Below are 21,952 nucleotides of genomic sequence, written 5' to 3'. Positions count from 1 at the left end.
ACACAACTGTGTTACAGCCGATTGTATTGAGTGTGAAGGTAAAGGTAATATCTTTAATGAACACTTTTCATTTTTTATTTCTTTTGAGTTTATCAGGTTTTGCTTTGCATTTGCCTCATTCTTAGAAATTTAAAAGCAATCATTTCAGCAAGGGAGAAATTTGAAACTTAAAAGAAACATACACGAGCATCTCTGTCATTGTCCAAATCCGTACACCACCATCGATATCTCCTGTTTCTGTCGCAAACATACAAGGATGTGAATCATTGAAAGTACGTGAAGTAATCATAGATATAAACATGATAAGTAAACACAATTAATTGTTACGGCTTAAATATCGGTAATTGTCATACTTTACTTTATAGGCTTATGATGCTAAGTGAAAGATGCAATCTGATTCTCCCTTTGAACATTTCAACAAGTCTTAGGTACTTGTCAATCCTTAGTGGATGGCAATTAGGAACAGTTTTATTAAAATTTTCAAGTACGTAGTTGTCTTTATAACGAGGGGTACACTGCATTTAGAGTTGTTTTCAATTGTTCGATGATAATAGAGAAAATGGGCAAATGAATTGGAGTTGGACACAAAAATTATCAAGCAAAATCATTATTTGTTCTTGTAATAAATAAGCTTGTAGAAGCTATAAATACACGGTATAAAGGGAGAGTAGCTGTAGTCCCCGAACGGTACTCTCATTGCAGTCATAAGGTTTTGTTTTTAGGAAGTCTACAATGGACGAGACAATTTCAGTTTTAATTATACTGAATATTCTTACTGGTAAGTTTTTTTTAATTTACAGATAGATATACTGGAAATGATTATATTTGGTGTTGACGGCCAGTTCAATTTTAAGTTAGAATTCAGAAACTGTCAAGTTTTTCTTTTTCTCTAAAGTTTGTTTTCATTACATTTTGAAATGGACTTATTCATTAAGAACTAAAGTTGAAATCTATCCTTCGAATATTTTAGGGACGCCATCACGAGGTGGTTTGCCTATTGAATATTTTATTCACAGATGAAAACGGATATGTTTCAGATGTGAGATGATTTTTACTAACATGAGCGTTAAGTTGGATGCCCCATTTGGAGCAGGATCTTCTTACCCCTCCGAAGCACTTGTTACCACCTAAGGTTTTTTGTTGGATTTATGTTGCTAAGCCTTTAATTTTCTATATTGTTTGTCTTTTGGTCGTGTTTCGTGTTTCTGCCTGCTATTATCAGTTCGTTTTCATGGTAAAATCTACACATCTAAATATTAAATATATTTATCAAGATGGTAATTATTCACAACTAATTACGTGAAATCTTAAATAAACATAAAAATTATCATTATTTTAAGAGAAACTAACAGAGAAAATAATATAAGGGTCATTTTCAAAAAGTGTCGAATTTTCAGTACACCCATGCTAATTTTTTTTATTCCTAACAGAACTTCAGTTGTAATGGTTTAAATGAACGTTTGTCGGATTTGTGATTCATAACATTAATAATAAACACACCTTACATCTATTTTGATAAGATTAAACTGCATTTAAGGCCGATTTTGGGGGTATTTGTGTACGTACAGTGTCAGAAAAACACATTTCAAATGATTTTTTCCAGATTTTCTGATCGCCTTGATATCTGCAAAAGGGACTTTTTAAGAACGTTAATTATTACTCTAACGAAAAATCGTAGCTTCTTTATCATTGTATGTAACATATTATCTATAAACTAAATTCAATCAGCGTACGAGAGAATCATGTCCATCCTGTTACCGCTACTTAAATCAGCTGTTAAATTTTTCTCTCTTTGAATATTGAATCAGTCAGTGTTGGTTTCTACAGTACAAAGTAATCTTTACATTTAAAACACCTCGTTTCTTGAAAGAAAGTGTAGAGAAAAGAAATTTCAAGACATTTAGTGAAAAAATAACTAATTGGCTACGTAAAACAAGCTAAACATTTTATCTAAACCTTTTCTTAATAACCATAAATTTCTTTTGAAAATGGTAACAGGATAGACAAAATATTGTACCACCGATCAAAAAATGTTTCAAGATATTCTTGTATGACATTGATTTTGCATCTTTTAACATGCTGTTCTTAAAGTACTGTTTGTTTTGATTTGCGTATGTAGAGGTTTGTTTGAATAAGTAACATTAAATTTTTTTCTTCAAAATTCGACATTTTTTGAAAATGAACCATATATGTAGAGTATATGTTTTGATGTTTTACAGTAGTTTATGGAGTGTGTGATAGAAATGCTATTTCAAACTGTATATTGGCTCTCCAACCTTTATCCAATACGGGATCTTTACCTGATGCACACTCAGTTTGCAAGTAAGTAAATCACTGAACATTTCTTTTCTACTCTGTTTAACTATTCCAGGAACTTTGTGAGGGTTAGTGTGTAGTTTATTGTTTGTTGTTGTACATGTTTTTTTGTGTAGTTTTTTGTTTGACAGGGCCTGGGGGTATAGCAGAGAGCTACACGAACACAATACAAATACCAGTTACTCTTTTATCGTCGTCACAAGGAATACACATATATAGATACAACTTGAAATCTATAGACGAATCTTTGAATGCTAACTGTTTTAATTGTTACACTATATGACCTATGTGGCATAATTGCTGCTTGTGCAAACGGTTGATACATCCTCGCTAGCCAAGGGTTACGATCCACTCCCGCTCTCTTCAAGAGAGCGAGAGTGGATCGTAACCCTTGGCTAGCGAAGATGACGGTTGATATAGCCCAATCGTTGAAGGTAAAACATATATAATGAACATGTTCAAGATTGACACAACGAGTTACGCCAACTTATCTGTTTTGTAACGTATAATAATAAAATGCACATAATATAATAAAGGATACTGTTATTTTTGTTTATGTATAATAACATCCTCACTCACAATGAAGAAAATAGAATCATATTCAAAACAGTGTGGCTGTGGCTATTGATTAACGACCTAAATTATCCCATTGACTGGGACAGATTGGGTGAACGTTTGACTGTAACGACCACTGCTCACTACTTACTTATTATAGAATTTAAACTGTGGGGTCACCAAAGGTTCTTAACGCCTTTAATAATAAAATAATTCGAAAAATTTATCAGGAATAACCTTTATATTTTTAAATTGAAATTATTGATATAAATCAAAACATCGTATTATTCCTGATCCGTTTTTCGAATTACTTTATTTAGGTGTTGAGAACCTTTGGTGACCCCACAGTTTAAATCACATAATAAGTAAGTAGTGAGAAGTTGTTGTTACAGACAAACGTTCACCGAATCTGTCCCAGTCAATGGGATAATTTAGGTCGTCAATCAATGGCCACAGCCACACCGTTTTGAATATGATTATATAAAGAAAAAGAAAATATATATCATTACCTATGTAACAAACAAAAAACCTCATCAAAGATATACTAGGCCTATGACTTTTACGCTAGACACGTTTTTATGAAAGAAGCGCGCTTTGGACGGAATGAAAAAAAATCTATATATTGCGATTCCATAAAGGAAATGATACATATATTGCGTATCCGCTGAGGTCGATTGACAATAGAAAAATCTTGCATATTCATCAAATTATGCTATCTTCATTTAATGCAAATTAGAATTCAATTTATTTCGACATTCAATGCTAAAAGAGATGATGATATCTCGATTTATCATGGGGCTTGTATTTGAATTTGTATATATTTGTAGACTTGTTTCAACATTCAAAACCTGCATAGCTCCACACAAAGCTGCCTGTGAAGGTGATGACGTCATGTTTGGTGTAAATTCCATAGAGACATCAGTATTCTCACTTTGTGGGGAAAACAAAGCAGAAGATGGTAATTTTTCTTTGTAAATATCTATGTAAATATCACACGTCACGGGTATCAGAATTTAATACCAGATATTTATCCTACTGGTAAGAGGACACGCCACGATATGGCTGGTTGACTTTGGGCTTCAATAGTTTTGTTCATCTTCACGGCCGACACTCGGCTAACCGAGAGATTGGTCGGTTAATCTATATTGAGCATGCGGCTATATGGGAGATTGGTCTGTTAATCGGGTTGGCTATATGTCTGTTAAGAGTAAAACGCACAATTTAATGTTAAACTCTATCAAATATACAGATTTTTGGCATATTATAAGAATCAAATCAAAAAAAGAAATGTGTCTGACAAAATGATATCTATCGTAGAACATTTTCCACCTTTAAAAACATTTAATAGCCTGCGCAGTTTTCAGTAAAAGTAAACGGCGTCGCGCAAGTATGTAGTATTTATGACTAAACGGATAGCAATTTTTTTTAATAAAAGGCGAAACAAACAATTTTAGATATCATTTAAAAGACACAAAATACTACTTTGGTTCTTGCATATAAATTGACATTAGTAAATATTTCATAATTGTAATATAACGTGAGTAATACCACGTTTTAGTGAAAATTTGGGGTTATAAAGTCTGTTAATGGGTTGGACAATTGAAATTGTGTCAGTTAAGAGTTATTTAGACACGAAAATAGTTTTGCTACCTTTATATTTTCCCATTGAAAAAGTTAAGAATGAGAGATTCTTGAGTAAAAAAAATGATAACACGGTGCAGCACTATCCTTCCAGTAAACGCATTTTTATTTTGACTTTCTTTGCATTTTATTGAAGAGTGTGTCACTTCAATATAGCGTGATCTGGGTTGGCCGCTGGAATATGCATGCATTTATTATTAACGATTTCAATCAGCCTTAATTTTTGTGTCTGCAAAAAGTAGCATGTTCTCAAATCCGACTGAACGTATCTTTATTATACAACACAGGGTACATGTAACGTGTTGTCGTTCTCATATGCACATGATATTTGTCACTGGACGTTTAACCCTAATTCGTCAGCATCATCCAATTGGTTCTTGTCTTCTATTACTTAATCATCTCATTCTAAAGAAGTAAATGGAAAGGAGCGAATGCAGTTACATTTGGTTGTATTAAGTTTAAATTCATGTTATTCCGTTTAGTTCCTTTTCTACATATGTGCAGTGGATCCACATGTAAATTTCAAGCATTTGTTACCAATATGAGTACATCGCAATCCGTTACTGTTTCAACACCCAGGGTGGTTTCATGTCTTTATTCTTAAACAATTCTTGTTTTTTTTTCTCTCTTTTTTAGCAATGCATCACTCTCTACTGTCCTTATCTTTTATTTATATTCTGTATCTCCATCCAGATTCTCGTGTATACCATGAGGGTCGGATTGGCATGTTGATTATTTCTGTATTCTTTAAATTGTTATGTTACTTTTCTATACATTTTATTTATCTTACTCATTATTCTTTCTCTATTCTTTATATTTAGGTATCCCAATATATTTTTACTTACTGATGTTTAGTTACATTACGACGTTATTCTCTGATTTATATACTGGTTACCAATGTAGATGACAAATTGGTGTCATTCATGACAATAAAACAGAACCCACAAAATATATGCGACCATTCTCGGATAAAATTAATTTTACTTTAATTTAACACTTTTTGAAACCACTTTTATCAATTTTCAATATCCATTGCCTAAATTGTTAATCGTTCATGTGTTTTGTTTCCGTATATTTTATATTCCATTGCTCATGTTTTGTTTCCTATATATTTTATGTTCCATTGCTCAAGTGTTGTTTCCGTATATTTTAGCCGCTCGTCTTGAGCCTACCAAATTAACACACTATATAGTAATAAAATTATACTTTAATTGTCATTCATAACTCTTAACAGACCAATTAACAGACCGGGTTTTATACATCCGACCCATTAACAGACCAGGTTTTAAACAAAGATTGATTTATGTCACCAAAATACGGATTTTCGTGTAGATTTTTCACACATTGATATCAATTTGGTTAACACACATAATGCCTGTCTTTTTTCGATGTTCAAAATATTGCAATCAAGTAAATTCAACACATGTGTCATTTTGTGTACATTTAGTGTGTGTAAAATGTGTATAAATTTATTGATGAGTAACTTGCCTTTTCATTTTATAGATCGTACATAGAAGCTAGAAAAATAATAATTACACCACTGGATTCAGTACATTGAATAGTTTTGTTAGACATAAATATTTTGTACGATAAACATATATTTAAAAGGTTATACAATGAAACATGCTGAGTTTTCAATGATTTTCTCGATAACACCTGATTAACAGACTTTAGCCAACCCGATTAACAGACCAACCGCCGATATAGCCGCATACTCAATATAGATTAACCGACCAATCTCTCGGTTAGCCGAGTGTCGGCCGTGATCTTATCCATCAATCGCCTTTCATGCATGCATGCACAATAACGGTTAACAGTTTCCTTTTCACGAATGTGACCTACCGAATTAGACTATTAACCGGATTTGTTATAACATAAGCAACACGACGGATGCCACATGTGAAGCAAAATCTGCTTACCCGTCTGGAGCACCTGAGATCAACCCCAGTTGTTGGTAGGGTTCTTGTTGCTTAGTCTTAAGGTTTTTTTTTCTATGTTACATGTCTTCTGTACTATTAGTATGAAATTCAAAACAGTGTAGCTGTGGCCATTGATTGACACATTAAAATCATTCATTGACTGGGACAATTTAGGTGAACGTTTGTATGTAACGACCAATGCTCACTATGTACTTTTTAAAGAAACTTAAACTATGGGGTCACCAAAGGTTCTCAAAAGCTAAATAAAGTAATTCGAAAAATTAATCAGAAATAACACGATATTTTGATTTATATCAATTATATAAATCAAAACACAAAGGTTATTCCTGATTAATTTTTCGAATTATTTTATAATTAAAGGCGTTAAGAAACCTTTGGTGACCCCACAGTTTAAATGTCTATCGTAGGTACGTCATGAACAGTGGTTGTTACAGACAAACGTTCACGTAAATTGTCCCAGTCAATGGATGATTTTGATGGGTCAATCAATGGCCACAGCTACACTGTTATGAATTTCATACTATTTGTCTGTTTGTTTTTTTTTTAATTTTTAGCCATGGCGTTGTCAGTTTCTTTTCCATCTGTGAGTTTGACTGTCCCTCTGGTATCTTTCGTCCCTCATTAATAAATTAAGACTATATGAATTTTACTGTTGCTCTAACCAACAGTCTTTATTGCCCTTCACAAAAAAAGACCCAAACAAAACTATCCTTTTCAAAGAAAACCAATTGCGCATGTACGACAGGTTTACACTGAATTACTGTTATTATCAACATCTTCCTTTTACCTCTCATATAAATAAAACAATATATATATATATATATGATTTAATACTTTTTACATCCTGTAAAAAAACCTACGCTACGGAAACCACACTAGTAAATTAAAAAACTTCACCGGTACTCAAGAAGACATTTCATCAAACTGTTGATGGAATGACTGTTATTAGTGAAAGCAGAGATGACTGAAGCTAATAACACGAGAAATGGACTTCTGAGGCCAAAATGTTTACTTAGAGTGGGTGAATGTTCGTACCATGTACGAAGTAGGAAAAACTGCGCAAATTGAAAAAGAAATGTTGAACTATAACATCGATATACTGGGCATAAGTGAATGCAGTTGGACAGTTTATGGGTCAGTTATAACAACAAATGGACAGAAGATAGTTTACTCTGGGAGAAAAGATAATATCCATAGAGAAGGTGTAGCCATCATAATGAATAAGCAAGTACGTAAAGCTCTTATAAAATGGAAACCTATAGATGAGAGAAAAATAACAGCAAGATTCCATTCAAAATATGTTAAACTTACTCTGATTCAATGCTATGCACCAACTAATGAAGCAGACATTGAAACTAAAACCGACTTCTATGAGAAGCTAAGAAGTGTAATGGAAGGAGTACATGCCCATGATGTTGTACTGGTTAATGGAGACTTGAATGCAAAAGTAGGTAATGACAACATCGGAGTGGAGAGAATAATAGGTAACAACGGATGTGGAACTTGCAATGAAAACGGAAACCTGCTGATTGAATTTTTTGGACTAAATGATCTGGTTATTGGTGGTACAATATGATACATAAACTTACATGGACATCGCCAAACAGGAGAGAAAAATCAAATTGACCATCTAATGATAAATGGCATGCAGATGACGGCATTCACTGAACGATGTATCTGTAAAAAGAGGGGCAGACTGTAGAAGTGACCACTACCTGATTATTGGCAAAATTAAATTGAAGCTCAAGAAAGCTCCGAAGATAAACGAGCTGAGCAGGAAAACATTTGATCTGCAGAGACTGAAGGACAACAAAATAAGACAAAAAATTAATACTGAAGTAAAAAACAAATACCAAGTAATCCGTGAAATTGATGACAATAATGAAAACATAGGTGAAAACATAACTGAAATTTGGGATAACATCAAGGACATTTATACTTAAACAGCTGAGAAAGTATTGGTTTAAAGAACAGAAAAAGAAAACAGTGGCTGTCAGACAAGATTTGGGAAAACGTCAAGGAAAGGAAAGCCATAAAAATAAAACTTAATGCATCTAAATCTAACAGATTGAAACCCAAATTGCAATCAGACTATAGAGATAAAGACAAAAAAGTTAAAAAAGGTGCAAGGAATGATAGGAGAAACTATGGTCAAGAACTTGCAAATGAAGCTGAAGAAGCGTAAAAGCGTGGAGAGCTCAGTGTAGTATATACAATCACTAGGCAGCTCTGTGGAAAGTCCAGGAATAATGATGCACCAGTAGCATCCAAAGAGGGGAACCTACAAACTACAGACAAGGAAAAGTTAGATCGTTGGGCAGAATACTTTAAAACTATCCTGAATAGGGCTGAAACCAACAATGATATACCAGACATTCAACCGTTTGGAGAAACATGCGAAATAGACACAGAAGTTGTATGCAAAGATGAGATCCAAAAGGCAATAAGACAACTGAAAAATGGTAAAGCACCAGGCATAGATAACATCAGTGCAGAATTACTAAAATCAGACATACAATCAACAAGCGAGATACTACATTATCTTACCTCCTATACATTTCTAGGAATATGATTGGTTAAAAGCGACCTCGTGGAGACCGTGTATATTCAATATTAGGTTAGTAGGGAAGCGGGGCTTATTTCAATATTAGGTTAGTAGTGAATTTGCGACTTAGGCACTGTTTGATTATTTCAAATATTGCAAGTTCTTTTTAATATTGTTATATCAAGGTTGTTTATTATAAATATCTATCGTTTACATTAGTTTTTTTTAGTGCATATCAATTGAAGTAGGTTCTTAAAATTGAACACCTGAACACTTTAATACAGAAATAAGGAGATGTGTTATGAAAGCAAATAAGACAACTTTAGTCTAAATTCAACACATTAAGATAGTCGGTAAGATAAATTCGTTACATAGTGTGCTAGTGACCTAATATGATATATACAGGGTAAGTAAATTCCATATGGGGTTCGAGCTTCGCTCTCACCCCATATGGAATTTACTGACCCTGTATATATCATATTAGGTCACTAACACACTATGTAACTAATATTATCTATTTACCAACATATGGATAGATGAAGACATACCAACTGAATGGGACAAATGAATTATTATAAAACTGCACAAGAAGGGAGATCTGAAACTTTGCAACAACTGGCGAGGAATATCGCTACTTTCAATCTCTAGTAAAGTATTCCTTAGAGTCATCAATAATAGAATAACTAATTCCATTAACAGTAAACTGCGTGAAGAATAGGCAGGTTTTAGAAATAACAGAGGCTGCATTGACCATCTATTTAATCTCCGAAACATCATAGAGCAATCAATAGAGTGGCAGAATAAAATAGTACTAAACTTCCAAAGAGCATTTGACAGTGTTATAAGAGAATATATCTGGGACATACTAAGAGCATATGGTGTACCATCGAAAATAATCAAGCTGATAAAGATATTCTATTACAAGTATGAATGTAGTGTATTGCACAATGGACAGCTTTCTGATTGGTTCTCAGTGGATACAAGCGTCAGACAAGGATGCATTATATCTCCTCTTCTCTTCTTAATAGTTGTTGATTGGTGTATGAGATCAACCTTAGGAAATGGAAACACTGGGATAAGATACACACTCAACTCCTTTCTTGAAGATTTAGACTTTGCAGATGACATTTTCTTACTATCCAGCAACAGAGCACAAATGCAAAAGAAAACATCAAAACTGAATACTATGTCAAACAAACTTGGGCTCAAAATTAACATCGAGAAAACGAAAGTCATGTGAATCAACGACCAATCAAATAAAATTCCAATTAAGATTGGATCCTTGTACATCGAGGAAATAGAAGACTTTTCATACCTAGGCAGCGTAATAAGCAGTGACAATGGGACCACCAAAGACATCAAAGCAAGAATGAGTAAGGCTAGAACATCCTTCTGTCTACTCAGACAAATCTGGAAATCGTCATGCATCCCCTGCAAGAAACACAAAACTTAAAATCTACAACAGCAATGTCAAATCTGTACTGCTTAATGGCTCAGAATGTTGGAGAATTATACAAAATGACTTCAACAAACTGGCTGCATTCTACAATACCTGCTTGAGAAGAATATGCAAATTATTTTGGCCAAACAAAATATCCAACCAGGAACTATTCAAACTGACAGCACAAAGAGACATAAGAGATGAAATAAAAACAAGAAAATGGAAATGGATAGGCCATGTCTTAAGGAAGGAACCAGCAAACATCGCTAAAGTGTCACTGAGGTGGACTCCAACTGGCAAGAGGAAAAGGGGAAGAGCTAAAGAAACATGGAGAAGATCAGTGGAAAGCGAGATGAAGGAGGTTGGAATGTCTTGGCGAGAAGTAGAGAAGAAAGCACAAGACATAGTGTTATGGAGCATCAAAGCACGAAGAGGATAAGTAAGTAAGTAACATTAGTAAAGCACATTTGATGCTTTTCAATCCATGCAAAGTAGGGTCAAAATGTTATAAACCAGATATAATCGTTGAAACAAACCGAAATTAGGTCATATGTTATGAGTATTTGAAAAAGAGTGAATAAATCCTAGTACCTCCAACCCTAACGCTAAAAAGATATATTCTGGTATCCAAAAGCATCACAAAATAACTCATCATTCTATCTTTTACACAGATTGTAGCTTAGAAAAGATCATGGAATGTAGCCAACTCTTTGTGGGACAAAACCTGAATTCTTTGGAGCATTACCCAACGGAACATCAACTAGAGAAAATATGCTCGTAAGTGATTTTGATAAGACAATATAAGGTTTAACTAATCTATGTAACATTTTTTTTTCTCTTATTCTAATACAAAATAAACAATCAATATCGGTATGTGTAACACTTTACAAAACAATTCACAGTTTTCATATTTTTTTTATTTTTTTTAAAAGTTTTAAAATATTCAAAAATTTTATATTAGTAAATGATTTAAAAAAAAACTTACACTCTCAAATCTAATGGGTTAAGATATTTAATTGAATTACGTCTTATTCTCTAAAAAACTGTAAATGCTGACAAAATGTATTTCTATGATAATAAAAAAAAATCGGATCAGAACAATTGGTAAAGGTGTCAGACCACCAATTAAAAATCCCTATCTGTTCAACCAAATTTTGCATTTTTCACACTTTCGAAATATTTTACCTGAAGTTTAACTTTAAAAAAAGGTTTATCCTGAATTGTACATGTATCACCTTTCTACATGCCAATTTTCAAACAATGTTTAAAATCTTCTAAGAAAGAATTACCTTTGGGAAAATAACTTCTCCACAAATATTTCTGGAAATCTTTAATTAGTATACTTTGTAGCGCATTAGTCATGAATTTTTAATGCAAACTCATAGACAAGTGAATTTTGGCTCAAAATGGTCTAAATAGATTTCTCTTTCACCAAAACTTTCATTTCTGCAAATGTGTCGGTTAGTTTGAGTAAACAATGACATCAAAAGCAATATTTTGTGTCAGAGTAGGGCTACTTGTACGTTATGAGCTGGAGGATATAATTGGTGGTCTGACACCTAAACATACGCGTATTTGAAACTCTTGTTCTGAATTTCCTATTCTCTATAACTAAAAATATGTATAAAAGAGGGACGAAAGATACCAAAGGGACAGTCAAACTCATAAATCTAAAACAAACTGACAACGCCATGGCTAAAAATAAAAAAGACAAACAGAAAAACAGAAAAACAATAGTACACACGACACAACATAGAAAACTAAAGAATAAACAACACGAACCCCACCAAAAACTAGGGGTGATCTCAGGTGCTCCGGAAGGGTAAGCAGATCCTGCTCCACATGTGGCACCCGTCGTGTTGCTTAAGTGATTACAAATCCGGTAAATAGTCTAATTCGGTAGGTCATATTCATGAAAGGGAAGGGGATTGTAGTTACGACGTAAGGAACATATCCGATATCATTTGTGAAACGGTTATTCCATAACGGTCAACCAACTCGTGATGGCGTCCGTAAAATTTACGAAGGGATGATTTCAACTTCACCATTTCGAACTCTTGGTTTAATAGCTTCCTTGTGAGCAGCAAACCTCTATCAAGAAAATCATGATAGGAAATGCAAGCACGGGAATATCGTATCAATTGGGAGATATATACCCTGTATGCAGGTGCTGCTGGAATGTTGCTACTTAGAAATGGAAAGTTCACAATTGGAAAGCTGAAATCATCTCTTTTGTCGTAAAGTTTTGTTTTCAACCGACCCTCATTGTCAATTTCTAGATGTAAGTCAAGATATGAAGCCGACTTAACTGTATCTGTAGTATCCTTTATCTCTAGTTCGATTGGATAGATGAGTTCCACATAGTCACCAAATTTTGAATTGTTTAGTGAAAGAACATCATCTATATAGCGGAAAGTAGAGTTAAAGGATATTGCTAACTTCTTATCTTTCTTCCTAAGAAGTTCCTGCATGAAGTCAGCCTCATAATAATAAAGAAACAAGTCGGCGAGTAGAGGGGCACAGTTTGTTCCCATTGGAATGCCGACAGTCTGTTGAAAAACACGTCCTCCGAACGTAACAAATATGTTGTCAATCAAGAAATCAAGCATCTTGATAATATCAGTTTCAGAGAATTTTTTGTTTGAATCAGAGTGATTCTTTACAAAGTAGGATTTATCCCTCCCTAAGACAAGATACTTGTATCTACGTTGGCCATTCTTTTTTATGAAGCAAAGTAATATCAACTCTTTCAATTTGTCTTTTAGTTTGGAATGTGGAATACTTGTGTACAGGGTAGAAAAGTCAAATGTTTTAATACTGTTACAAGATGAAAGAGAGTTAGATTGTATGTACTCTAAAAGATCTTTTGAATTTTTAAGTATCCACATCTGATTCACGCCACCTCTAGAATAGGCAGTTTCACAATAACTTTGAAGCCCGTCTTTGATTGCTGATGAAATATATGTTAATAATTTAGAAAGAGGTTTCGTGGAGCACTTGGAAGACCCAGCAATATACCGTTGTTTGTAAGGACACTTATGTAGTTTAGGTATCCAATACAGTGATGGAAGATCCAGTTCTTCATCTTTGGTTGAAATTCCAAAGGAACATAGAACAGACCTATGATTATCCAGGATTTCCTCTTTGGTAAGTGTCGTGAGGGTATATGTTGAGTTACCAAGTGAATTGTCAATACCTAATTCGTTTATCAAGCAGTTGATGTAGTGACTTTTACACACAAAAACGATGTTATTTGGGGCTTTATCTGCAGGGACAACAACATATTTGTCATGGAGGTCGGATAGGTTTTGCAACATTTGGGTCTTTAAAGATTGACGTAGCATGGTTATTGATGGACCCATTCAGTTTCTTAATTCTGATTTGTATCAACGACCTCACTGCCTTAATCCATTCGGAAAGAGTGTCTACGTCTTCCTTCTCGCGCTTAGCCCATTGCCTGGCATAATCCTCGACTGAATCCATCAAAATTTTAAAGTTGTATTTCCAATTGATGGATTTAGGCTCACGATATTTGGGACCTTTCGATAACACATTTCGCAGAGAAGTGTTATTAACAATGTTAAGGTCACCGGTAATAACGTGGCCAGCAGGATTATATGTGAATTTGGAACTAGCACAAGTGCAATCGGGAGGTTTAGACTTGAAGTCGTCAATATCGAGATCCTGCAAAACGCGTTTGTAATTGAAAATTTTAGTTGCAATAGGTTTGGTATAGGTATAAGAAATTATTATAATTTATGAACAAACGTCGTTTATTTAATCTTCTAAAGTTCTATAAACAAAAGTAGTTTTTTAAACTGCGTAAGTTCTTTATAAAAATTTTTTTAACTGCGTAAGTTCTATAAACAAAAGCAATTTACAGACTTCACATGATCAATCAACAAAACTCGTTTGTTTGTTCAATTAAGCTTCATTGGCTCTTCAAACAAAACTTTTTTTTAATTTCATTCGCTCTATAAAAAGTTGTTTTTTTCAAGCTTCTTTCGCTCTACAAACAAAATTTGCTTTGTTCAAACTTCTTAGACTCTGTAAACAAAAGTCGATTCTTTTCTAGCTTCAAAAAATTAATAAACAAAGGTCTTTTCCTTCAAACTTGAAAATCTCTATAAAAATGTCTTCATTTCTGAGCTTCTTTGGCTCTACAAACAAAAGTAGTTTTTTAAGCTCCGTATTATCTAGAAACAAAAGCATTTTTATGTTGTAGTTTTTGTTGATCATTGATTGAGAGGAAAATGACTTTTATAATATGAATTTTATAGAGTGATGGACGTGTTTCATGAATGTACAGGGCCTGTTATGGAATGTGCCAATATTACGAAAGAAATACCTCAATTTGACCAATACAGAAAGGGTTTGAAAACTGTAAGAGACATCTCCAACTTTGTATGTGGTGATCACTTCCGAACAGGTAAAATCAGTTTCAGTAAACATACACCAAAATATGACGGTGGAATACTTTGACATTTTACAATAATTCTTAATCAGTGAAATTTCAGTCGCTACGGACTACATAATATATTTACTACACTTATTAAAAATCTATGATATAATTATATAAAGGAGTTAAATTATGCCGAAACGTTCCATAATCTGACTGACCTATAATTGCTTATATCCATGAACTTAATTTGGTGTCAGGTGGATAGTTGTCTCATTTGCAATCATAACCCATTTCCTTCTCTTTATATTGACAATATGGGATGATACACCAGTTTAAAAGAGTTGAAAGCAACATTTAATGCAAGAACTTTAAGTAGAAAAAAATATTACAGAGTTGATCATGCACTTGAACGATTTCAAATGTACATTTATAACTTATCACTGCCTGAATAAAACAATGTTACTGATTATAGGATATATAAAATTTGGGAAGGAATGTTTTGAATCAGAGAGATACATCAACGCTGCAAGAAACTGCGGAAATCAGTATGTGGAAGAAGCACCAATAATTGAAGCAGAAACACAACAACCTCCAGTAAATACAGTGTGCAAGTAAGTAGTTTTAAATATCACGTGACTAAGCTAGTCTGTAGTTGAAAATATCACGTGACTAAGCTTGTAAGTAGTTTGAAATATCACGGGACTAAGCTAGTAAGTATTTTGAAATATTAGCGTTCTGACAAATTTCGTGTATATATGTCGTGTACAAGTTGCGATTTTGTACATGTTTAACATATTGTACACGTTATGATTTGTACAATGAAAAAAATACAAGAGATAACATGTAAAAATGTACCTCGTACATGTTAAACATGTACAAAAGTACCGCGTACATGTTATGATATGTACAAAATTTGAAAAAAATGCTTCTATTTTAATAGCGCATGTCATTAACCTTAATAATATTTTCATAATTATTTTTATAATTTACCCATGTTAGTGTGTTTTGTCCTTTTTGATACAGTCAATGACCAAATTAATAGTTTTGGTTTTACTTGATACCTGTTAAAACACACATGACACTATTCAGTATCTCACCTCATGAATTGTTATAGTGAATTTCCACTTAGAAATCAATAATCTTATTAATTATAAAAAAAATAATAATTTGATGCATAAGAGTTGCATCAGTTCTGCTGAAGGCCAAAAATGTTGAAGATCAGTTTCAATAATTATTTATGATAAAGCGTTGTCAAATGAAAATCATTTTCTCTCTCTGGCATAGGAAACCTTGCTTTATCTTTTGCAAGTCACAGTTAAAAAAAGAGGGAGGAGGGCTTACGACATTGTTCTTAAAAATTTGAGATGAACCAGTTAACTGCTTTGTTGCTACTGCAGAAATGTTATGCTACACTATCATTAAACAGAGTCACACTGATGTAAGCCATGATTTACTGCAAAAGAAAAGTACAATGACTGGAAAACACAATTATGCCAACATACGCCGTGAAGCAATAAAAATATTTCTGAAACTTTGTGATCACTGTGCTTTAAAGAGAAAAAAACAATCTGAGTTTTGACAACTGTTTTTTTTTTTATTCAATAAACTTCAGTAATTGTAGTCTGCTTTATTTCAATTTATATTTGAATTTGTACAATAAAATATTATTGAGGTTAAAGTCATATGTTATAATTATACAAACATATCTTTATTTTCAAATTTTGTACACTTTAAAATCATTTTTAAGCAACATTTTGTACATAGACCGCAGCACGAACACACACACAGCAATCTACAAAGCACCACAAAAAAACTAAATATTAGTCAGCACGAATCTTGGTTATTTCTTGTGTATGGAAGAGTTGACAGTCTAGTGATACAGTAGATTAACCACTTACACCATTTGGACAACGTTCAACTTTGACAAAGACAAGTTCACCATAACAGTGGTCATATTGATATTAATCAATCAATTTATGACGGCATCCGTGATAACATTCGAAGGAATGTGTTCAATTTTACAACTTTTTAAAAACTCGTGATTTGTGTTGTAACTTCATTGTATAAAAGAGACGCGAAAGATACAAGAGGGACAGTCAAACTTATAAATAGAAAATAAACGGATGAGTAGCATATGAGGAAATACTTTTTAATGGGAAACTCAAGTCCTTGAATATGGTACCAATTAGAAGATGTATAACCCATATTCAATTACTGCTGGAATATCGCTACATATGATTGACAGTTTACAATATGATTATTAAAAAGTAGTACCTTTAGTAAGTCATAAACCTGACCCTCTCTGTCAATATTGTTTGCGTATAAATACATACCTACCCTTATGAAACTGAATTGTTTGCCGCAAACTTGCCGCAGACTTGCTGCAAGCTTGCGGCAAACAAAATGTCTGCAGGAACACAAGAAAATAGTGTTTGCAGATGTTTGTCGCTAGCTGCAAACTTCCGGCAAACATTGCAGCTTTTTGCTGCAAGCTTGCGGCAAGTTTGCAGAAACATCAATGTTTGCCGTAAGATTGCCAGAAAGTTTTAAATATCAAAGAATGTTTGCCACAAGATTGCAGAAAACTTTGATCATTCTATATGTTTGCCGCAAGATTGCAGAAAACTTTGACCATTCTATATGTTTGCAAGAACATTGCAGGAACTACACAATAATGACTGAGCATGCCTAGTTGGCACCTTCTGGATGCTAATAATTTGAAATTGTGGCTAGGTCATGTAAGTTGTGTTTGGAAATGCATTTCACATATAAGAGACCAAGGAGGCATTTTGGTTCAATAATATGGGATATTTAGTATGTAGTTTTGTAAGTACAAATGGTTCCTAGAACTGCATGTTTTAATAAAATAATTAATGTTATCATCATATATAATTAAGTAAGCAACTATGTATACATGTATGTGTGATTGAAAAACTTGAGCTATTATAAGTTTGAATTTGTAAGTGATGTACTGCACCATCATGATCATGTTTATTAAGATTAGGTTAAATTCTGTAATGCAATCATTACCTTAGCTTTATACCCAATACACATTGGAGATTTTGACTTTTTCATTTTTTGATACAGGTATATTATGTCATTCGAGAATGACTCCTGCCCCTTTTGCAAAACTCAAGAGACAGGAATTGACTTTCTTAAAATGTTGCTGTGTAATTTGAAAGAGATAATTTGAATGTGTCTACACACATGACATTGGTATATGTGTAGTTCCTGTAAGTTTGCCGCAAGTTTGCAACAAACAATTGCCGCAAGCTTGCGGCAAATCTAATTTGCATAATTATGTTTACAGCAAGCTTGCCGCAAACTTCATTTGCATGGTAAAATGGTTACGGCAAGTTTGCAGCAAACGTTTGCTACAAGCTTGCGGCAATGTTTGCTGCAAACTTGCGGCAAATATTTCCGCAGGGCTTATTTTTCAGTAAGGGTAAAGCTTTAAAACGTAATTTCAAAGTAAAAATACAGCGAATTATCTGAACAGTACTGAATTGATTTTACTGCAGTAGACAAGTCAGAAAGCTTACCGTAAACCGAACATGACTGATTACTTTATTATCAAAACTTAAGATCTAAATGACCATTTCAGCCTTAAATTCCTTTTATAGCGTGTATTGAGTATCAGCCAGTTAAAACCTGTCTTGTACATAAACATATATCGAATCTATTTCATGCTGAAGGACGACCCATTTTATATCCTATATTTTTAATGGAATACACTACATATGAAACAAAATTGGATTTGATGAAGTATTCGTATTCGTGTATTAGGAAACGTATTTTTTTCCAGTTATAACCATGTCAGAATGTTCAAATCCAAATCATCTTGCCTTTTAAAGGTTCAAAAACGAAAACTAGTTATTTATAATCGTAGTTTATGAATATTTCTGTACTTTTTATATTTTGTAGAAGGATCCATGGCATGTTCGATTTTGTTGGTAATTGTCTGTACTTTTATATTTTGTAGAAGGATCCATGGTATGTTCGATTGTGTTGGTAATTTTCTGTACTTTTTATATTTTGTAGAAGGATCCATGGTACGTTCGATTGTGTTGGTAATGTTATTCGACGTTTGTGCTCCCAGGATGCATTCGAGTTTTTTGATTGGACAAAAATCAAGTATATCGATATAATTTCCAAAACAGTCAACTGCCCACTCTCAGGTATGTGGCACGATAACTTGTTGGTCTTAATAATACGCTGCTTTGAGATGTCATCTATACATTCTCTTATGTTGATACACGCACTACACTTTTTACATACAGTTTCAAAATTTAGAGACATAAGTCACAAATTTCATATTGACTGAACCTCTAAATAATTGATCAGAAATAACTGTTTTTTCTAATATTCGATAATATAAGACAAACGGGATGAGTTTTCTTTCCTTATTGTTAATTGCGTATTACTGAAAACCTTCACTAAATTCTTTTAAAAAAAAAGGACGAAAGGTAACAGAGGGACAGTCAAACTCATAAATCAAAAATAAACTGACAACGCCATGGCTAAAAAAAAAATGAAAAAAACCAAAACAGACAAACAATATTACACATGACACCACATAGAAAACTAAAGAATAAGCAACACGAACCACACAAAAACAAGGGGTGATCTCAGGTGCTCCGGAGGGGTAAGCAGATCCTGCTTCACATCTGTCTTCCGTCGTTTTGCTCATGTTGTAACAAATCCGGTAAAAAGTCTAATTTGTTAGATCACATTAATAGATATGTAAACTTGACTGTTTCTATAGGGAAATGATTACAAACAGAATATTTCATCCTAATTTAATGTATACGAGGATATTGTTTGTAGAAAGGGTAAAATTAGATACGATCCATGTAAACTTATTTGAGATTAACTTATTCTAAAATATTATACGATGACATGTACGTCCTACGGTCCTTCATGGATAGTTGCAAAGTCACACAGTGACATCATATTTCTTATTCTGATGTTGCCTTCCTGTGATAGATCTTTAAGTCACACACACACAGTGACATCATATTTTTATTCTGATGTTGCCTTCCTGTGATAGATCTTTAAGTCACACACACACAGTGACATCATATTTTGATTCTGATGTTGCCTTCCTGTGATAGATCTTTAAGTCACACACACACAGTGACATCATATTTTGATTCTGATGTTGCCTTCCTGTGATAGATCTTAAAGTCACACAGTGACATCATATTTTGATTCTGATGTGACCTTCCTGTGATAGATCTTTTAAATGACTGAGTAAGGTTTAAAATATATGTTTCTCATAATTACAGGAACTACACAGACACCAGCTGTACAGTCTGATGGAAGATCGGCTAATATAAAGTCTTCACAGATAAATAAAGGATCCACTCATTCAGTTATCACATATATTTGGACAGGTTGTTTGCTTCTGTTATGTTTTGCAATTTGAAACTTTAATGCTTTCAGTTAGATGAAAAACGGTTCCAAGTCAGCCATTGTGGATTAAGCTTAAGGGCATACGATACAGTTTTGAACCCGTATTTACAAGTTGATGAAAATATGCATATAGGCTATTTTTTACCTGATTAAATCAAATATGTAATAAAAAATATACCTTCATGTGCTACTTTTTGAGTAAAATGAGGTCGAAATTTTGTATATTTACTCAAAATTCAGATTTGTGTCCGTATTTTCTTTTTTTTTTTTACTTTTTTGTTTTAAAAGATAAACACAAATTGTTTTTTGTTAAATAATCGGTAATTTCTGTATTTTATCAGTATCATTAAAAATTATGCAATTTTTATTCCGAAATAATTCTATATTTATCAAATGTTCATAAATAGAGGAAAAAACGTCATTTTTTGCTGCATGTTTATCAAAATTAAAAAAATTGCGCTATTTACAGTTTTATATAATTTGGGTCACATAATCTCCTTGCAAAATGAAACAAATTGCTGTTTTAAAAAATAGGGGTCCATGCACTCGTTTTCAAATTAAATCAGTTTGAATGATAAAAATCAGTCGAAAAATGCATCGTTTCCCGATTTGTCATAGTTTGACGTCGCGAAAATAACATTTTACGTTAGCAACGTCATTACCTTCCCTGTAACTGTATCGTATGTCCTTAACGTTACCACTTTCTCAATGGAGTAGAGTAAAGGTTTTGTCTTGGTCTTGAAATATAACAATACAGTTATTTAAAAAAAATTCGAGAGATATATTAAACATAAGAAATCGATTTTTTTAGTTCAATTGGCTTGCTACAGCACTGTCATTTATTAAATTTCTTCTAGCCCTATGACGGCAATTTCATGAGAAACAGTATTTTAAAATTTCACATCTCAAGGCTTTGAGTCGGAGGTATGCTTAAATTTGAATGTTTGACTCTCTCGACATGTGAAGAAATGAAAAAGAAATGATGTCAATATTTTAATGACAAAATGATGAAATGATGTAGAGACATCTTAAGACCGCACATAAACCAAGTCTGCTCATACACATGTAACTATTCCATATATAATTTTACATGTACCTAGTTATATGATAATTAAATAATGTATTGTAAAAAGATATAAATGTATAGTAAATTTTTTTTGAAAGAATATTTGTCTTTATTTATTTTAAAGTATAGAAAAAAACAACTTTTGAATTGTCGCTTACAATATTAGCTTATTAAAAAGAAAAAGAAATTCCCCAACTGCCTTTGATAAAAGTGTTAAAATTATATACAGTTTTCATACTAAACATAATACGAGAGTACAGTCTATACAACATAAACTGATGGTATGATTTTGATAATAACTTGTTATTGACTACAATGTTATACCTTAAAATGATTTTTTAGCATATATAAGATGAGTTCGGTATTTCTTGGCATTAATCTTGCATTGCCAAATTGATTCTGACATAATGTCAATATTTTCTAAAACCTACAAGATCCTACCAGATTGGACAGGTCTCTTGCATTTTACACATTTTCACAATACGAAAAAATAGTCACATTGTCACCATCTATATAAGACGGAGATGTCAAAAACAACGTTTTACAAACAATGTCACGAGCAACACTGTTACCATGGTGATGACGTCTGTTTTAACGGATGATCCACCACCTGAAAATGCAAATAAAAGTG

General features: G+C 33.0%; 2 protein-coding genes across 5 annotated transcripts in view; one reads left to right on the top strand and one right to left on the bottom strand.

Annotated features, from left to right (window-relative positions):
• The first annotated feature begins 492 nt into the window (after positions 1–492).
• LOC139521156 (uncharacterized) lies at positions 493–21,421 on the top strand. Of its 2 annotated transcripts, none has more exons than XM_071314460.1 (8): positions 493–778; positions 2,220–2,322; positions 3,699–3,829; positions 11,110–11,215; positions 14,719–14,867; positions 15,313–15,451; positions 18,823–19,018; positions 20,129–20,267. In XM_071314460.1, the coding sequence occupies exons 1-7, from the start codon at positions 733–735 to the stop codon at positions 18,986–18,988; spliced, it is 840 nt and encodes a 279-aa protein (XP_071170561.1). In that variant the 5' UTR covers positions 493–732; the 3' UTR covers positions 18,989–19,018; positions 20,129–20,267. The 2 variants fall into 2 exon arrangements, with proteins under 2 accessions (XP_071170561.1, XP_071170560.1); XM_071314459.1 differs by having other exon boundaries at positions 496–778; positions 18,882–19,018; positions 20,129–21,421.
• Positions 21,236–21,952, bottom strand: part of LOC139521153 (macrophage mannose receptor 1-like) — a 28,337-nt gene continuing 27,620 nt past the window's right edge. For all 3 annotated transcript variants that reach the window (XM_071314457.1, XM_071314456.1, XM_071314458.1), the window contains one exon: positions 21,236–21,931. In XM_071314457.1, the coding sequence (XP_071170558.1) occupies positions 21,849–21,931 (83 nt within the window). In that variant the 3' untranslated portion in view covers positions 21,236–21,848. The remainder of the gene's footprint in view (positions 21,932–21,952) is intronic.

Source organism: Mytilus edulis, chromosome 4 (genome assembly GCF_963676685.1).
Source record: "Mytilus edulis chromosome 4, xbMytEdul2.2, whole genome shotgun sequence".
Taxonomy (NCBI): domain Eukaryota; kingdom Metazoa; phylum Mollusca; class Bivalvia; order Mytilida; family Mytilidae; genus Mytilus; species Mytilus edulis.
This window is presented reverse-complemented; position numbering and strand designations above follow the sequence as displayed.